This window comes from Dipteris shenzhenensis, chromosome 5, assembly GCF_047967505.1.
Source record: "Dipteris shenzhenensis isolate YYH24624 ecotype China chromosome 5, Dip_SZ_1.0, whole genome shotgun sequence".
Lineage (NCBI taxonomy): Eukaryota > Viridiplantae > Streptophyta > Polypodiopsida > Gleicheniales > Dipteridaceae > Dipteris > Dipteris shenzhenensis.
Genome location: NC_141600.1, coordinates 4,451,075 through 4,468,498, shown reverse-complemented (window position 1 = coordinate 4,468,498; position 17,424 = coordinate 4,451,075). Strand labels below are relative to the sequence as shown.

The 17,424-nt window shown below is 51.3% G+C and overlaps 1 protein-coding gene across 1 annotated transcript in view; it reads right to left on the bottom strand.

Annotated features, from left to right (window-relative positions):
* LOC147901527 (chromatin remodeling protein DDM1-like) overlaps positions 1-17,424 on the bottom strand; it is a 128,085-nt gene that overhangs the window by 7,519 nt on the left and 103,142 nt on the right. Inside the window, exon 29 of the mRNA XM_087375035.1 lies at positions 5,649-5,726. Coding sequence (XP_087231161.1) covers positions 5,649-5,726 — 78 coding nt within the window. The remainder of the gene's footprint in view (positions 1-5,648; positions 5,727-17,424) is intronic.

Genomic DNA, 17,424 nt, shown 5'->3' with positions numbered 1-17,424 from the left:
ATTGGGCTTGTGTCCCTTGTTGGAGGACACCAACAATATCTTTTGAGTCCCATTTAATCTCGAGGATTGCTTCTGTGACATGTTCCAGCTTTTTTGCCATGCTCCCATCCTACCAGGCCACAGGTAATCCTCCTATGCGTAGAATCCGACTGTTATTGGCGGTCTCATAGTGAAGATGGGTCCGAAAAAGACGACCCCAAGATAAGTCTATGATGAAACTACCTCAACAAGGGACCCATCAAATGCGAAATGCTCATTACGCATGACGGCTCGAGATGTATTGAAGATCATAACCTTGGTTTTACCCAAGTTGATCTTCAAATCACGAGACTCACAAAAGGACTGTAGTGCGTCAAGGTGTCTCTGGAACCCCTCTGCTGAGGAAGACAAGAGAGCCACATCATCTGCGTAAAGTGCTATCCGGATCAGCATGCCCGCAAGAGAGCAACCTACCCCTCCCTGTGCCTGCATCACTATCTCGAGCTCGTCGATGTAGAGGCCAAACAAGGTAGGTGATAATGGGCACCCTTGTTTGACCCCGATAGTGCTCATGATCTTGTATGTCCATCCAAATCCTATCCAAACTCTGCTTGAAACTCGCTCATAAAGTGCCATGACAACCCAAATGATCTCCTGGTCGTAACCCAAATCTTGTAGGCGTCGTATGAGGCAGGCTCTCGGAACAGTGTCAAATGCCTTGCGAAAATCCACAAAGCAATAGTAAACCCTCTGCTTCTGTGCCCTCGCCTCCTCGATGATACATCGGAGCGCAAGAATATGCATAGTCCATGGTCCTATGATACCGCCTGAAACCGGCCTGTCCCGCTGCTCTCAGTCCTCGACACTCTACAAATCTGCTAATCATAATGATCCCATAGTTCTCCGAGTTCATGGGATCCCTGTCTTGTGGATGGGTGAGATAGTGTTGATGGTCCAATTGCATGAAAACCCCAAGCAAACAGCTTTCATTAAATAGCTTGGCTAAGATCGAGGCTAGGAGCTTAATCCCATATGCAATGAACTCACCGCATAGTCCCTCATGATCCTTCGCTCGGCCATTATGAAGTTTCATTACGGCATCCTTTACCCCCCCAAGTGAAGAGGGTACAAGATGTGGGACGTGGCATATGTGATAGGTTAGGGACTGGCTAATTTGGGATATCATAGAACATGTGTGCATAATCAGACCACACTTGAGTGTCAGTGAGTGGTAGGGGGGACTGTCCCTCTAGAAATCTCTATCATAAGTCCTTAGAGTTGTTACCCATACCAGACGATGGTACTCGTGTAGCGTCTTTAGTTCGCTCGAAAGGCTATTTTTTGTTTTGAATCTGAGCTGACGGCATAAAGCCTTATACTCATCATCGTACCAATTATTACAGAATACGGTCCCAGGTGATAGTGGGCAGGTGGAGCGGGTGGTATGAGGGAAGGCGTGAAGAGCAGCTTCGTGTAGTGAGCGAGTGACTAGGGCAACACGATCCTCTAATAGGGATATAAAGTCAATGTATGCGAGAAGTATGTACAGACAGCCAGAGTAAGTAGGTGAGTGATCGCGATCAAAGCGTATATCATGGTAGGTGGAGTAAGAACTCAACGAGGTAGAAAGTGCTGTGCGGCGGGGGTAGAAATGCTAAAGAAAAGATAGGTATCATCTGCCCCTAGGGGGAGAGGTGCTACGGTAAAGTCAGTGATGCGAGATGTGAAGGTAGGGAATCCCAAGATGTAGTCCACAACACTGAAGCCTCCCCCATGTGAAAAGCACGTGAAGCCACCTGATGTGGGCCATCTGTCAAGACCATTATAGATGATGAGATCATCCATCCTGCCGAGGTCTAATAGGGCCTGCCCATAAAATATGAGCGATCCTTGTCTGTCAGCCGAAACTAGTAGCATACCTGACTCCTCAAGGTCAATGTCTGGCTGTATAGTGGAATAATCTGTGAAGTCGAGGAGTGGTGCGTGACGAGCATCTGTCCTCGCGTAGAAGTCCCCAACTAGGAGGACTTCCCACGGCTAGAGAAGTCAACAATGGACTGATAAAGAGCAGTAAATGGGGATGTCTCATCCTCCCCTCGAATATCTCTGGCAAAGCGGGAGGTCTCGAGGGAAAATAGCAAGCTGCAATAAACAGATCCTGGCTATCCATGTGCCGAAGAGAAACCTGGAGTGTGAATCTCTCTGCTCCACTGAGATGGCCCCCAAAAGTGTGGATCTGTAAAGGATTGCGACTCCTCTTGACCGTCGAGTCCCTCCTGTATCCCTCGTCTCATCTCTGTAGGCAAACTCCCATGTATACCCGCTGACTATTGGTAGTGGATGCTCTGGACTCTGATGTGTCTCTGTGTTAAAGACTGTGTCGTGACTTGTATAGGATTCTGAGAAGTTCCTTGGTTCTGACCATAAGTTACCATTACAATTCCAGATGGTACAGGATAGGGGCTCGGATGTCTGGGTCTCGTAGACCCCGCCTCCCTATGCGGGAGGAGAGGTGGATGCCCGACAGGGACTTGTAAGGAGTCGTTCATCTCGTACTACTGTCCACTTTCCCTCCTTGTGGGCATCATCCCGCTGCTGCAATAGAAAACGCCTCTCCTCAACTTGTAGTAGAGTGAGTTTGTCATCCATGGAGATCGCTGGCTGGTCTCGTAAGACTGACCTATGACATAAAGCCAAAAGTCGTTCCTGGGTGTCATGGAACCATATGATAAGAGACTGCTCTCGGTTAGGGTCCCTCCCAACCTGCCATGCTCTCTCAATCCTGTGCTCAATCGTCCCTACGGTAGTGGTCACGAAGACCTACGCATCTACCATCGGTGTAGCCTCAGTGCGGAGAATCCCACGTACTCTGATGTTGAGAGCCTTGCTAGCTCTCTGCTGCTGCTACAGGAGGGTAGCCGAAACGGTTACCCTTGCAGGTTCCTGTTTGGCTACGTCGACCCATCTGGACATCTTGTCAATGGCAGATTGCATGCTTGCAATTTGTGCCTCCACAACTAGGGTGCTCCCTGGGACTGTAGGTATAGCAGTGACCTGTCAGAGCTGTGAGATCTCCTGTCTGAGCCCCTGAATAAGATCAGCCTGGTCTTGGATAGCCTAAGACTACTCCTGTATGAGACATGCTTGCTCTTGGGTGAAGCGTGTTTGCTCCTATGCGAAGTGTGACAGCTCCCTCTTGTGCTCTCGGATGCTCTAGACCTCCATTAACAAGTATTCCCAAGCCTTTGAAGAGCCAGCTCACCCATGCTCTAACGAAAACTGAAAGGACTGTGGCATGAAAGTGTGAGGATGAGACTGGAGGCTAGGTGATGACCGGGTGAGATGGGTGCAGTATGGAGATGATAGTGGCCTAGAGGAGGCGATCCCAATAGGGTGTGGGAGCGTGGGCTAACTGAGACGCAGAGGGGAGAAAAAGATCAAGTACTACAGAATAGTGTATAACCCTTACAAAAACAGGGTCCTGCCTTTGCTTTGCTGTCCACTCAGTCCACTGCGGTTGTAACGTGTGTTTACATCTTCGAGTTTCAATTGTGTTTGTTTCTTGGCTTTGTTGTCGTCTTTCTTGGCGGCTTTATCCGTATCCTTGCCACCTTTCCCCATTTCGTTTGACAGACCGGTGTTCGGTGTAGGTCTTAGTGTTAGTGCAAGAGCGGGAGCGGGAGCATGTACCCCCCCCCCCCCCAATGACGGGAGGAACCCCCAGGGGGCTGAAACAAGGCGGAGAGCCGGAGAGCTCAATGGAGGGGGTAGGAGGCAAAGCTGTAGGTCGGGGTGGAGGAGGAGTGAATGTGGAGGGGAATGGAGGAAGGAGGAGCAGTGATATGATAGGCTAGGGCGGGGGAGGGGAGAGGTGAGGGGTGGCGGGGCAAGAGGTGGGCTGAGGGTAGGCGGGGAGGGCTGAGGGGGTGCCGAGGTTAGCTGAGGGTAGTAGGGTGTAGTGGCGAGGCTAGGCGGGGAAAGCCAAGAGGGGCAGCGGGGAGGAGCAGGAGTGGAGGGGCTGCAGGCAGAGAGGGGCTGCAGGCAGGGAGGGGCAACGGGGAGGAGCAGGAGCAGAGGGGCTGCAGTCGGGGCGGGGGGGGGGGGGGGGGGAGAGCAGCAGGAGCAGAGGGGCAGCGAGGAGGAGCAGGAGCGGCAGAGGGGTGGAGGAGGCAGCGGGCGCAGGAGCTGCAGGCGGGGAGGGGCAGCAGGAGCAGAGGGGCAGGAGCGGAGGAGCAGAGAGAGAGAGAGAGAGAGGGCTTTCCTAGCCTATTAAACGAGGGACTTTTCTGCTTGAATATATCAATCAAATTAGTTGCTTTTTGCCTCAGTCCACATCTCCATTATGTGATCCATTCTGATTTACAATATCCTCTAGTAGAGAGCATCTTCCATATGGAAGTACAAAGCTCAATTCTTATCTCATTTGCTAAGAAATACCATGTTGATATCTAAAGAAGGCAACAACAAGTCATTTTGTTTCAAAGCTCCTCAATCTCATTTAGCAACATTTCCTCATTTTCAATTTTTGAAAGTTGTATCTTTGGAATCTTAACATTTTTACTCTCATCAATGTTACTTCATCACAATTGTTCTCGTTTTCTTCTATATCACCTCCTTGTTGTGAATGGCATCATTATTGTTTGAGGTTGCGTATTCTTCATATTCGTCAAGACCTTGATCACTTGATGCTGTGTCTTCATCATCAACATCCACATATGCACCTTTAAAAATGTGTCTCCTACAAGGATTTTATATGTACTACAAGTAGCCCTTTCTCCTCGTTTACATCTTTGTGAAAGAATATCTGCTAACAATGTTTAGAAACACGAAGGGTTGATGACCATAGTACTCTCTTAGAATCAATAGAATTTGTCCCTTCTGACTGTTGCATTGGGACCCTTGTATATCACTTGGAAGCATCGTGCTTTGAATAGAACAAGGACACACGTGTAACCTCGTTGGTGGGTAGTCCGTTTTAGTTAGAAGTGACCTCCTCGAGCACCTTATTTACAATGGTTTCCATAAAGCATGCCAGGCATATCACCCCCTATATGATTTTTTATCTTAAAGTTGTCATCCAAAGATAATCCCAAAAGAGTGGGACAGCCTTTGGACATGCATTGTGTAGGATTATACCTACGATTGGCCTACCTCTATTTACAGAGAGGAGGTTCTCATTTCAAACTAGCTACGTTTATAGATTGGATTTTTGTTTTTCAACTGCAATGTTGATCTTAGACTATATTGCCTATGTGAGATTACAGATTCACATACTCCCCAATTGCATAAAGTCGAACTCATCAATTGATGCCCTTGCATCTGCAATCCACGAGGGCTTTTCCTAGGTTTTTACACACACCCCATTCACTCCTTAGTAGAAACAATTTAAGGCATGGAGCGAATGAGCCGAATGACTTTTTTAAACAACACTTAAATTCTATCATTCTATTTTGCTCAAGTGGGAATTAGTGGAGATATGGGAAAATAACATGGGAGTTGTGAGATGATTTATACAGAAAGAATACATGCATTCCCAAGCAGAACACGAGCAATAACTTCACCGAATCAGCCAAAACCATTCTAAATTAAAATCAAAATGCACCTAGGCCTCCTTTAGAATATGTTGAAAGGCATGTGTGCTATAATGCATGTCTGTTATAAAGCACTACCTCTGGAGGAAGATCATCTTCACAATAAGCGTTCGGACACATCTCACATCGAAATAGGAGCCCACCAACAGCAGCAGCCTGTACACATTCAAAAACTTCTTTGTTCGTGCTTGCTTAATAATAATACAACACATTCAGAATATCGAGTAACCTTAAAAACTCACACGAGTGGATAATGTTGCAAAAAGAAACGATCATATAACTGCACAGCACCAAAACCCAAATCATTACAAGACTAAGGAATTGCCAGCCTGTTACACAATCAATGGTGGTGCCCCCCGTTTTTTCTGCATCTGGTGCAGTTCATTTTCGGCCTTTTTCTCCATCCAAGCAGTTTAACTTTTTCTCCTTCCAAGCAGTTCAATGGTTCAAGCATCCACAATATGCTCCCTTGAGATCACTTCTGGTGTGTGCACGTCATGCTGGAGGAAAGATAGAAAAATGGCACGTCTTGCTGGAAGGGAATGCAGGTCTTCAGGGCTTCGCATCATGCTCCTCCTCTTTGAAGTGCAGGCTTTTTTGTGGAGTTTTTGTTGAACTGTAGTAAGGACTGGGATTCACCTTCGTCTCACACCTCATCAGTGTTGTTATTTTTGGGGTTTTTGTGGAGGCTTGGGAAGTAGATCGCTCTCCCACCTCTTCTCTAATACTGTGTTGAATGGAATATATTACTTTTCTCAGTGTTAAAACTGAAGCCAGCCATATACTACAATATTCCTATCATTTATTTGAGAAGCGTAAAGTAAATTATGAAGGTCATCAGACTCTAGATATGATGCACTATTAGTCATGGAAAGACGACCAGACAAGAAACAGAAGAACATTTGATAACCAACAGATCCTAAGGGAGGCCCATTAGAAGATCATAGTTAGTAAAAGTTGATGATTGTTTCTGTACTTGTTGTGCCATTTCTGCACCAACTACAGGTCATTTATAGAATCTGGCATTTGTTACACTCAGGAGCCAGCTGGTGCAAATTGTCTTTAGAAAGGTAGCACTGATTTTTTATGGCCCCTACCATGTGTCATCTCAGTATCTTTCCATCCACAAACTGATGGCCAAAGCAAAGTGGTTACTAAAGTCTTTCTTCAGTTGTTGCACAGCTAAGTGCTGGATCATCCACAGATTTTATGGAAGGTACTTACCTATGATGGAGTTTCCTTATAGCAACACCATTCATTCATCCTCATGTAAAGTTTATGGGAAGCCAATGCCACATTTGATTATGTGAAGAAAGGATGAAGGATTTGCTGATGGACAGTTTTTTGCAGATCACAAGTCAGCTTAAAAGCAAAATCATCTAAAAGAAGAGCGACAAAATTTGACAAAGGGCAGTTGAATTTAAAGAAGGTGATTGGTCTTGCTTAGGTTCAAAAAGCAACATCGAAAACCAAGTTGAAGAAGTGGTGGCAGGAGTAGCAAAAGTGGTGGTAGTGAATGAGCTAGTACTAGCAACAAGAGATCTAGTCTCATCACGACTCACAATATCCCATAAGTTCTTGCCAACCAAAATGTTCTTCAGCATGAATGACCACAAGGCATAGTTGGATCCTTCCAACTTATCACCCTCAGTCATCATAATGCCAAAGCTCTCATTTTGAGACATCTTGACTGCAAAAACAACATTGACTGTAAATGCACCTGCAAAGAAGAATGCAACGGAATGGGAAATGCCTCTGACTGCTCTGAGCAATCCAAAGAAAAGATGTACGCCAAAGAAAAGTTGTACGCCAAGAAAAAGCCATATGCCAAAGAAAAAGTTGTATGCCGACGAAAAGTTGTATGCCAAAGAAAACCTGTACGCTAGAAAAGTACACGGGCTGGAGCAATGCACAAACAAAGTGGAACAGAATGCACGAGCCGAAGCAAAGTGCACGAGTGGAGCACGAGTTGTACGGCGACCCAAATAGCCCACGAAAGTGCTCCCACAAAGGTGCTCTGAAGCCCACGAGCAAGCTGAGGTGACAGGAGCAACATACTGACACCAAAGATCTTGGTTTTGGTGACAGGAAGCAAGACAGGAACCGGGAGCTAGTGAGTGTGGCTCTGATACCACATAAAGGAACAAATGGAGAAAGGTCGTGAACATAAGTGAGCAAGAAGTGGTCACACAGAAACTCCAATAGAATGCTCAATGAAAATGAAGTACAAGTACTTGGTATATATGGTACCCAAGTACTACACACCAAAATAGACTAAGTCCTAGTCTATCCTACACCACCATATCGTTGTATGTGTGTACATGAGAACAAGTGGAATTGGTCACAGGGAAGAAATTTTTTAGGACAAAATGGGTGCGCAAGAGTAAAATATCTGACGGTACCATTGAAATGTACAAGGCAAGGCTGGTTGCCAAGGATAGTCTTAGCAGAAGGGGATAGATTATGATCAAACTTTTGCTCCCACTTCCAGGATGACCACCATCAGGTGTGTGTTTCCAGTTTGCTCATTTTGGTTGGAAAGCACATCAATTAGATATAAAAGCAGCCTTGCTGGAAGGGGACAAGAAGTGTATGTGTGTCAGCCTGTTGGTTTTCATATGCTTGGTTTGCAGCCATCGACTCTCATACTCACAGCAGATAGCTAGACCGCTATTATAGTGGCACGGAATCCTATGTTTCATGCACGCACGAAACAAATTGAGGTCCATTATCATTATGTCAGAAAGAGGTTACATGCAAGAGAGAGCAGTTTGATCTACTATCATACACATTAGAACATTGCAGATTTTTTCACCGAGGCCCTTTCCAAAGAAAAGTTTGAAGCTTTCTGCAAAACTTCAGGCTTACTTCCATCTGTGAGTTGTACACCAATACATTGTCACTAAAGGGGGTGTTGGAAATATTTGTAATATTTGGGGTATTGGAAATATTGTAATATTTAAGGTAGTGGCCAATGTATTAATTAGGTAGGAGGATTAGGGACACTTTTTCCTTCTAAGGTTTTTCCCTCCAACCACATTTAGTGGTTGAGTTAGTACACCGGTGAGTTTTAACTGACCCTCGGTTTTAGGGTTTTATCATGTTGATGGCCCTCTTGTATCTCATTCTTGCAGCTTCAATTCAACTCAGCTCCAAATTTTTTAGCTTTCTCCATCTCCAAACTCTCACACATAGCAAGGACTGACTACTCTGACATCTCCATTGACGTCATCATTACCCAATGGTGGGTGTAGACCATTGTATAAGCATATGCTCTCACAAATACGTATCTATATAATTGGAACTATAGAGTGATTGGAACAAAGTGTGCGCTCCTGCGAGCTTCCCCTCCCCCCCCCCCCGCCGCTAGCTCTACCTCCCCCCTAGCTCCTCCCCTCGCTGCGACCACCCCTGCCCTCGCCCCCCGCCCCCCCTCCCCCTCACCCGCCGCCCACCTCGCTGCACCCTCGCCTTCGCTCTCGCTCCCCCTCGCTGCTCTCTCGCCATCCGCTCCCCTCCACCTCGCCCCCTCGCTGCTCTCTCGCCCCGCCCTCCGCTCCCCTCCACCTCACCTCTCCATCGCGGCCCCTCGCCTCCACTCCCCCCCCCTTCCCTCGTCTAAGCTGCCCTCACCCCTCCGCTCTCTTCCACCCCGCCCCCTCCGCCTCACCTCGCTTCACCCAACCCCCCCCTCGCTTCACCTCACCCCCCCCCTCTCGCCGCTGCGCCGACCCCCCCTCGCTTCACCCGCCCCCCCGCCTCCATTCCGCTCTCCCCGCCTCCATTCCGCTCTCCCCGCCCCCGCCACTCCATCCCCGCCCCCCGCCCTTCCGCGCCCCCCGTATTCCCCGCACCCTTCACACCGCCCTCCGTTCCGACCCCCCCGCCCCCTCACTTCGCCTCGCCCGCCCCACACCCAGGCTCCACCCTCCCGCTTCGTCCCCCCCTTTTTTGGGTGGCAGCCTGTTCCTCATCGGAAGCTTGCAGTTAGTCTTGGCGGTATGGCGGCCCCCTGCCCGGATCCGGAGGCCCAGTCGGACCCTCCCTCTCCAGATGCCTACCGCGTTATCCTGACAGAGCAACAATCATCTCGTGTTCAGGAGGTTGCCATTGACTTTGCCCGTACCTCTGTTTACGGTAGAGTCATTGGACACTCCCCCTCCAGGTCAGCCATCAGGGACTGGCTCCAGTCCACTCTCCTGCTAGAGGATGGCCATATTGAGGAGGTGGCCCTTATGGGAAGGGGCATCTTCTGGCTCAAACTCTCCAATGAGAAAGCTGCGAGCAACCTGATTGCCGGTTCCCCCACATCGGTGGATGGGAAGATTATCATGATAGTCCCGTGGTACCGTGGATTCAGCGCAGCGGATTTCGATGTTCGGTTCCGTATACCTCGCCACCCAGTGACACTAGTTTTTCCAGGGCTTGCTGCTGAGCTGCGGCCGATTGTCAGGGACTTGGGCTCCCATTTTGGCTGGGTTATGCACGACACTTTCGCCGACGCGGTGACCACAGCAGGAGCCCCCCGAGTCCGTGTGGCTGTGGCGGATCCTGCGACTCTCCCTGCAGTGATCGAGATTGTGACAGGTGCAGGCAGCATCACCCAGAGCATGATAGTCACCGGACAGCCAGGTCAGTGCCTGCGGTGCCACGGCTTTGGGCACTTGGCGGCTGCTTGTCCACGCTTCGCCAGCTCGTCTCGACCCCCCCCCGCCCCTGCCCCCTCCGCCCCCGCCCCCCCCGGACAGCCACGTCAAGAGGAGCCGAGGCAGCCGGAGTCTGGTCCAGAGTTAGTGGGTGGTTGGACCAAGGTTAGAAGGAAAAGAGGAAAGAACAAGAAGATTTCGGATAAAGGCAAGGAGGCAGAGGTTACCCTTCCTGCAGCAGCACCCCAGAGACCTGACAGGCAGCCGCCCCAGGGACCTGGGAGAGCTTCTTCTTCGATGGCAGCCCGCCCTCCACAGCCTCAGATTCCCCTCTCTCCCGCTCCCCCGCCCCTTTCCTCTCAGTCCCAGCCCCCTCCCCAGTTTCCCCCCCCTTCGACCGACCCGAAGCTTCAGCCCCCGCCTCCTCTTCCTCAATCTCCTCCTCCTCCCTCTCAGCCCCAGTTCCAGATGCATCCCCATCCCCCCCCCTGTCCCCCTCGCCTCTCCTACATAGTTAGCTGCACCGTCGGCTTCCCAGCCGAGTGCAGCCCCCGTTCCACCTCCTCCACCTTATCCGCCAGTCGCCTCCGTGGAGTCCGAGTCGCCTATCCCTCAGCCTCCTCCCCCTCCCCCCGTTGGCAGGACACCCAGAGTCTACACCACCACTGGAGCAAGCTTCCCTAGCCGCTAGCCCCTCAGTGGCAGACTCAGATGGGTCTCAGCTTCAGGAGAGAGAGCTTCCTCGAGACTTTTACAGATCTGGCCCTTGGGACTACCTGGATGTGGCCGACCTTGGGACCTTCCCGGCTTGTCTCGACATCAGTATCTTCCTGCTCCGCAAAGGGGCGGATGGGAAGATTGCCGCCTTGGCTCCTAGGGATGGCCCTAGCTTCGCTTTCACGTTCCTCAGCGATGGCACCGAGACCTGGACAGACGACTCGGTTTGGGAGGCTCTCAGAGAGCAGACACACGCCCAGGTTTGCTCCTGGATAGGCCCGTCCGGTGGGCAGCTTCTCGAGACTCAGTGGTCCGAGGGCGATGTGCGCCTGCGGTGGCGTTGCGCCGCCAAACGCTTCCGACTGATTGTGATCCTCAGACCTCCCTTGTCATGGCCTCTCCCCCAGGATGTCAGAGCTTGGTCCCATCAGAAACTCCGAACCTTCTACGGGATGACCACTTCAGAGATCTCGAGCTGGCTCGAGAAAGCATTTGCTCATGGCACCAAAGGCCTCTCGCCTTTGCTGAAGGTGTTGAAGAACGGGCAGGACGACCCCGTCTCCCCCTCCAAACCTTCTCATAAGCGGCAGCGCCTCCATTCCGATATGTCTGATTCTTCATTGACTTCGACCGCGCGCAGACAGTTGTTCGCAGCCCCCCATCCCTCTCCATGAGCCTACACCTCGTATCCTGGAATGTGAACGGGTTTCACTCTTCTGGCACCCGTGGTCCCAGGAAGCTCATTTTGCGACAGGAACTTCAGCCTGCAGTGATTGGTCGTTTGGATGTACTTCTGCTCCAGGAGCACAAGCTTTCTGCAGCTCATTCCCGTAGCTGCGGGAAGGTTCTCCCTGGACGTTCCTACACTTATTGGGAGCCCTCGATCGGCGCACAGGGGAGGAGTGGGGGTGTCTGTACCTCCGTGTGCGAGCAATTAGCCTTGGGAGTTTTCGGTCACGGCACATTGATCCCAGGCCGAGCCCTTTGGGTAGGCCTGGATTTGGAGGGATCCAAAATAGGAATCCTCAACATTTATGCTCCCACAGACCTCCGATGCAGAGCCACCTTCTGGCGGACACTTACAGGGATTCTTCCAGACATGGATTCCTGGATTGTTGGAGGTGACTTCAACAACCTGGAGACCTTGGAGGACCAGCAGGGCAGAGGTCCGGAGTTCACAGGTATGGCTCAGGCAGAGCAGTCAGCTTGGGACTCTTTCATCTTCGCGACAGGAGGGAGGGACAGTTGGAGAGACCCGTCCTTCCGGCGTTGGCACGGGAGCCTAGACTTCTCTTGGGGCTTCCGCAGGGAAGGAGGCAGACTCCTGGAGAGGCTTGATAGATTTTATGTCAGTGATTGGGCCATCAGCAAAGGCGGCCAGGCGGGTATAGTTCCAGGGACGACACTTTCCGACCATGCGCCTGTGCTCCTATCATTAGATTCGGCAGCCCAGACCCTCCCCCCTGATCATGCAGGATTCCCGACTCCATCTTCTCGAGGGTGGACGTGCGCAGCAGCATTTGCAGTCTTTGGGACAGAGACTGGGGGGAGGGCGTGGATCTGGTAGACTCGATCGCGCAGGCTCTGCAGGAGTCCAGCCAGATCTACTAGCTCGCAGCCCTACAGGTTCGACAGGATTGGTGGGGCAGAGAGAGAGCTCTCCGGAGGGACCTCGCCTCCATTCAGCGACTCCAGCAGGCTTCCCCGGGCTCGGAGGAGCTTCGGATCCAGGCCCTTCGAGCCAGAGCCCTCTTGGAGGAGACACTCCAGCGTCGCTCCGAGTTTTCCTATCATGCCTCTCTCTCCTTCTGGGCCCGGAAGGGTGACCGGATGTGCAGGGAGTTCTTCAGGACGCATGGCCAGAGAGCTGCAGGTGATCAGCTTCGGAGTCTCAGGACAACGGATGGTCACATCGTCACGGATCCGAGGGAGGTCCTGGGGTTGGCCACTGACTTCTACAGGACCCTCTTCCAGCAGGAGCCGCTAGCCCCTCGTGCTAGTCGTGCCCGTGAGGAGGTGTGGAGGCACATTCCATCCCTGGTCCAGCCTAGCATGCAGGCGACGCTGTTGGCGCCGTTCACCTCGGATGAGATGTTGGAGGCCTTGATGGCTATCGACGGACAGAAATGCCCAGGTGAGGATGGGCTATCCCGAGCATTCTTCACCTCCTTCTGGGACCAGATCCATCAGCCCCTCCTTGCAGCTCTGCAGGGGATTTTCAGCAGCGGTCAGATGCCAGAGAGCCTTTCCTCGGGACTGATTTGCCTCATCCCGAAGGGAGGAGATAGACAGGAGATTCGCCAGTGGCGTCCGATCACTCTCCTTACCACTGCCTACAAAATCCTCGCCAAGATGATCAGTGCTAGAGTTCGGCCTCTACTCCTAGACCTCGTCCATGACACTCAGACAGGCTTTGTCCAGGATCGCAGTATTCTGGATAATGTCTTCACCTTTTCAGAGGCGGCGGAGTGGGCTCAGCACAGCGGATCACACCTTGCCATTCTACTTCTCGACTTCGAGAAGGCCTACGATCGCGTGGACTGGTCCTTTTTGGAGGGGACTCTGGAGCGGCTAGGTTTCCTGGCAGGTTGGATTCAGGGTATCTCAGCTTTGTACAGGACAGCGTCTAGCAGAGTCATCATTGGAGGCAGGATGGGTGAGCGCTTTAGCTTGGAGAGATCAGTACGTCAGGGCTGCCCCCTTGCTCCTTACCTGTTTCTCTTCTTCGCCGAGGCCATGACTTACTACCTTCGGGCGAGGTCCACAGGGCTCAGGGGTGTTCGCCTTCCACTCCGAGAGGACACGGAGCTTTTGGACTCGGAGTACGCAGATGATACAGCCCTTTATGTCCAGGACGATGAGCGGATGCTAGAGAGGGTGCGGATGGCCCTGGAGGTTTTCTGCTCGGCCGCTGGCGCGAAAATCAACTGGAACAAATCAGTTGGTTTTCTCACAGACCCTGGGGCGTGTTCTCAGTGGGGGCGATTTCTGGGTTTCAGATGGATTCCACGTGGACAGACAGCTAGATACCTTGGCTTCCAGGTTGGCCTAGACATCACGCCAGCTCAACAGTTTCTCCCGGTGCTAGACTCCATCCGACGGAAGCTGGCTTTCTGGAGCATTGCTAAGCTCTCTCTTGCAGGTCGTGCCCTGGTAGTTAACCAGGTCCTCCTAGCCACGGCTTGGTATGTGGCTTCCTGCTGGTGCTTCTCGAGATCCAGCGCGGCACAGCTCAGGAGGTTGGTTCGGAACTTCCTTTGGTCTGGGGAGGATGGTCATAGAGATACCAGAGCCAGGGTTGCTTGGCAGACAGTCATTCTTCCGTAGGCTGAGGGTGGCCTGGGGGTCATTGATCCAGAGCTTCAGAGTCAGGCCTTGTTAGGCAAGCTTGTCATCCGCGGTTTGACCCCAGGGGGGCAGACGTGGAAGATGTTACTTCAGTAGGGAGTCGGCTCTTGTGTTCCGCGCCGAGGTGGAGAGTGGCTACCATCCCTCAGGTGGATCTTCACCTCCGCCCCGCTCACTCAGCCCCGCTCCCCACTCGTTCGTAGCCTCCTCATGGTTTGGAGGCGGCTCCGCCTCAGTCTCATTCAGTCCCCTCCCAGCTGTCAGGAGGAGATCGATCGCCAGCCGCTTATCTGGAACGGTCAGGTCAGAGATGCCGAGGGCCTTCAGTTGGGGGAGAGATCACATATCAGGTGGGATGGCTGGATGAGGGGGCCTGCCCGATCCCTTCGTGTTTGGAGGGATACGTACAGACATCTGGAGATGACTGATCTTGCAGACGCAGCTGGAGGTGCACGTGGAGCCTAGGCGAGACGCACGGAGATCGACGGTGCGATCCCAGCTGCTCGGTTGGTTCCACCTGAGCCTCAGATCCTCATGCCTGGTGACACCCGCTGGCTGGGACAGTTCACCCCCCGTGGCATTCCACTGGTGATCGCAGGACGTATGGATGACTCCTCTATCTCCTTCTTCGCGGTTTCTGGGGATGGACGACTCAGGAGAGAGGATGCGCTCATCGACCCCCTTCTCCCGTGGCAGAGGGTTCGGGTCGTATGCCTCTTGGGGAAGGTCTGGCGTACCGACCCTAGCATCGAGCAGGACCAGGTGCAGCTTTGGCGTCTTTGGCTCTGGAAGGGGCGGGCCTTGTCAGAGCTTGATTGGGACCCAGGAGAGTGGTGGTGGCCAGAGATTGTGACAGGACAGGGGCCGACCTCCTTCGCCTACAGTACGACTCTGGGCAGGCGAGTTCTCGGGAGGATGCAGAGCCGCCCCCCCACCCAGCGACCCAGCTGGTACGCACAGGGTATTTCCAGGTTCTTGTTGCAGGCATTCTGGAAGGCCTTGTGGGAGAGCTGGCGGCCGCGGAAGATCTCATACTTCCTGTGGCTTCTTGCCCACAAAGGTCTTCCAGTGGGGAGCTGGTTGAGGCAGATAGGCCAGGACGGATGCTGCCAGATTTGCCATGCGGATGAGGAGACACCAAAACACTGCCTGTGGAGCTGCACTCGCGCCCAGGATGTGTGGAGGTGGACTTTTGGGATTCTTACTCGCGCAGCACCAGAGCTAGGATTGATCACTTGGGGCGCGTTCTGTTGGTGCAGCACCGCACCTGGTCTTCATCACTTATTCGAGGCATGCCAGCAGGACCCCACTTTCCTTATCACACAGGGGACGTGGGGACCGCTCGAGGGTATCCCGCAGCACCTAGCAGAGGCCGATACAGGAGTTCGGGAGAGGCAGCCAGTCTGGGAGATTATTAGCAGCATTACAAGGTGGCACATCTGGACCTCGCGCTGCGCGCAGATCCTCGGTGGCACCTCCTTATCGACTGCCCAGATCATGGCGGAGATTTGGAGTGAGATTATTCATACCCTCAGAGGCCAGTGGGACCAGATTCAGGGAGACTCCCGGGCCGGTCAGGAGAAGCGGAGACGCTTCCTCCGGGCTTGGGACACACAGGGCCTCTTCTTCGAGCAGACTACGTAGGGCCTTCGGTGGCACTACTCACCACCCCGATGGCTGTTCATTCATACTCGTCTTATCCCTCCGTGAGAGGATGTTTTATTTTGCTACCTTTTAGGGCTGTGTCTGATTTGTGAACGCAGCCCATCAGCTATAAGCTGACCTCTTGTATCTTGTTCTCGAAGTAATATAATTAGCACTGTTTTTTCGGCCAAAAAAAAAAAAAATACGTATCTATACACCCACAGGTACTTGAGCATCCATTTATATAAAGGTCTTCTTCTATCAGCACTTTGGAGGTGAAGGGCAGTATTTCCTTCTCACATACAAGCTTCAATTATAGTTTCTTGCTCCCTTACTCTCTTCTCTCTTTGCTTTCAAGCTCATTTATGCATTTCCCCTCTAGATTACCTGAAAAAGTAAGGTTAGTTTAGGAAAAGAGTGGTTATTCTGAGAGCAGAGGGCTATTTAGAGCTTAATTCATGCACTTAGGATTACATACTAAATGTACTTGAAAGAACATCATAAATATAAGCACATGACCTGGTCATTGTTCATAGGTAGTGTACTCTCTTGAGTGTAGACCTGATGGACCATGTAGTAGTTCGCTCTTGGTTGGGGAGTCGTGACATGGGACGCAAGTAGTTCATTGCCAAGGGAATCATCTCATGCAACAAACCGACCACAAGTCCCTTCATGTGCAGCTACGGCCACCTTCATCCAGCCACTAGTCCTTTTGCATTGATCTTCTGCAAAATTATTTGCATATGGCATCACTTACATTGTCATATCGATGTGGTTGCATATCTTTGACGTTTGAATGTCTAAGTATTCACAATTCGTCCATAATTGTTTCTTTTGCTCACCTAAGCCTCTCCTCACATCGTTATGTTGCACCCCCTTAAGCTTTTGCCTTGTAGAGACCTTTAAAGCATCCCGCAGGCCTTCTTCTGCGTAGTCCTATGTTGACTATGTTGTTCCGTCAGGTCTTCACCCCCTCTCAAAGATTTGTTCTGTCCTAAGTCGACATTGTTGGTCGTCACTATCTTCGTTTGCTTGCAGGTTTTCATCTGCTCCACCCACTTGCCTTCTATCTCAGATTGAGACTTTGTGTTTCACAAGCCCTCTTTTGCAAGTTTCTATCTGTAGGATCACCTTCAGCTATGACTCTTCTCTACACTAAAGCGAAGGATCTCCAGGCTTATAGAGGAGCTCTCTAGGAGCTCAAATAGTCAAGCTCAACCTGTGTGCCTTTTTGGAAGAAGACTACCCACTTTAAATGTTCACAAGTTTTCCAAGGATGGCTCTGATACCATGAAAGAAAACAAGGGAGGTTCACTACACTGTGATGCTCTCCACAATCACACAGGTAGAATTGATGCATACACAACGAATTGCTGCAATGGATCTCTACAATGCATGCACCAAACTGAAAGTGCAGCAAATGAGCTGCAAAATGAAAAATGAACCCATCGTATAGCTAAGGTGTCAGAAAGAAGCCTCAAAGTGACTTCTCATAGAAG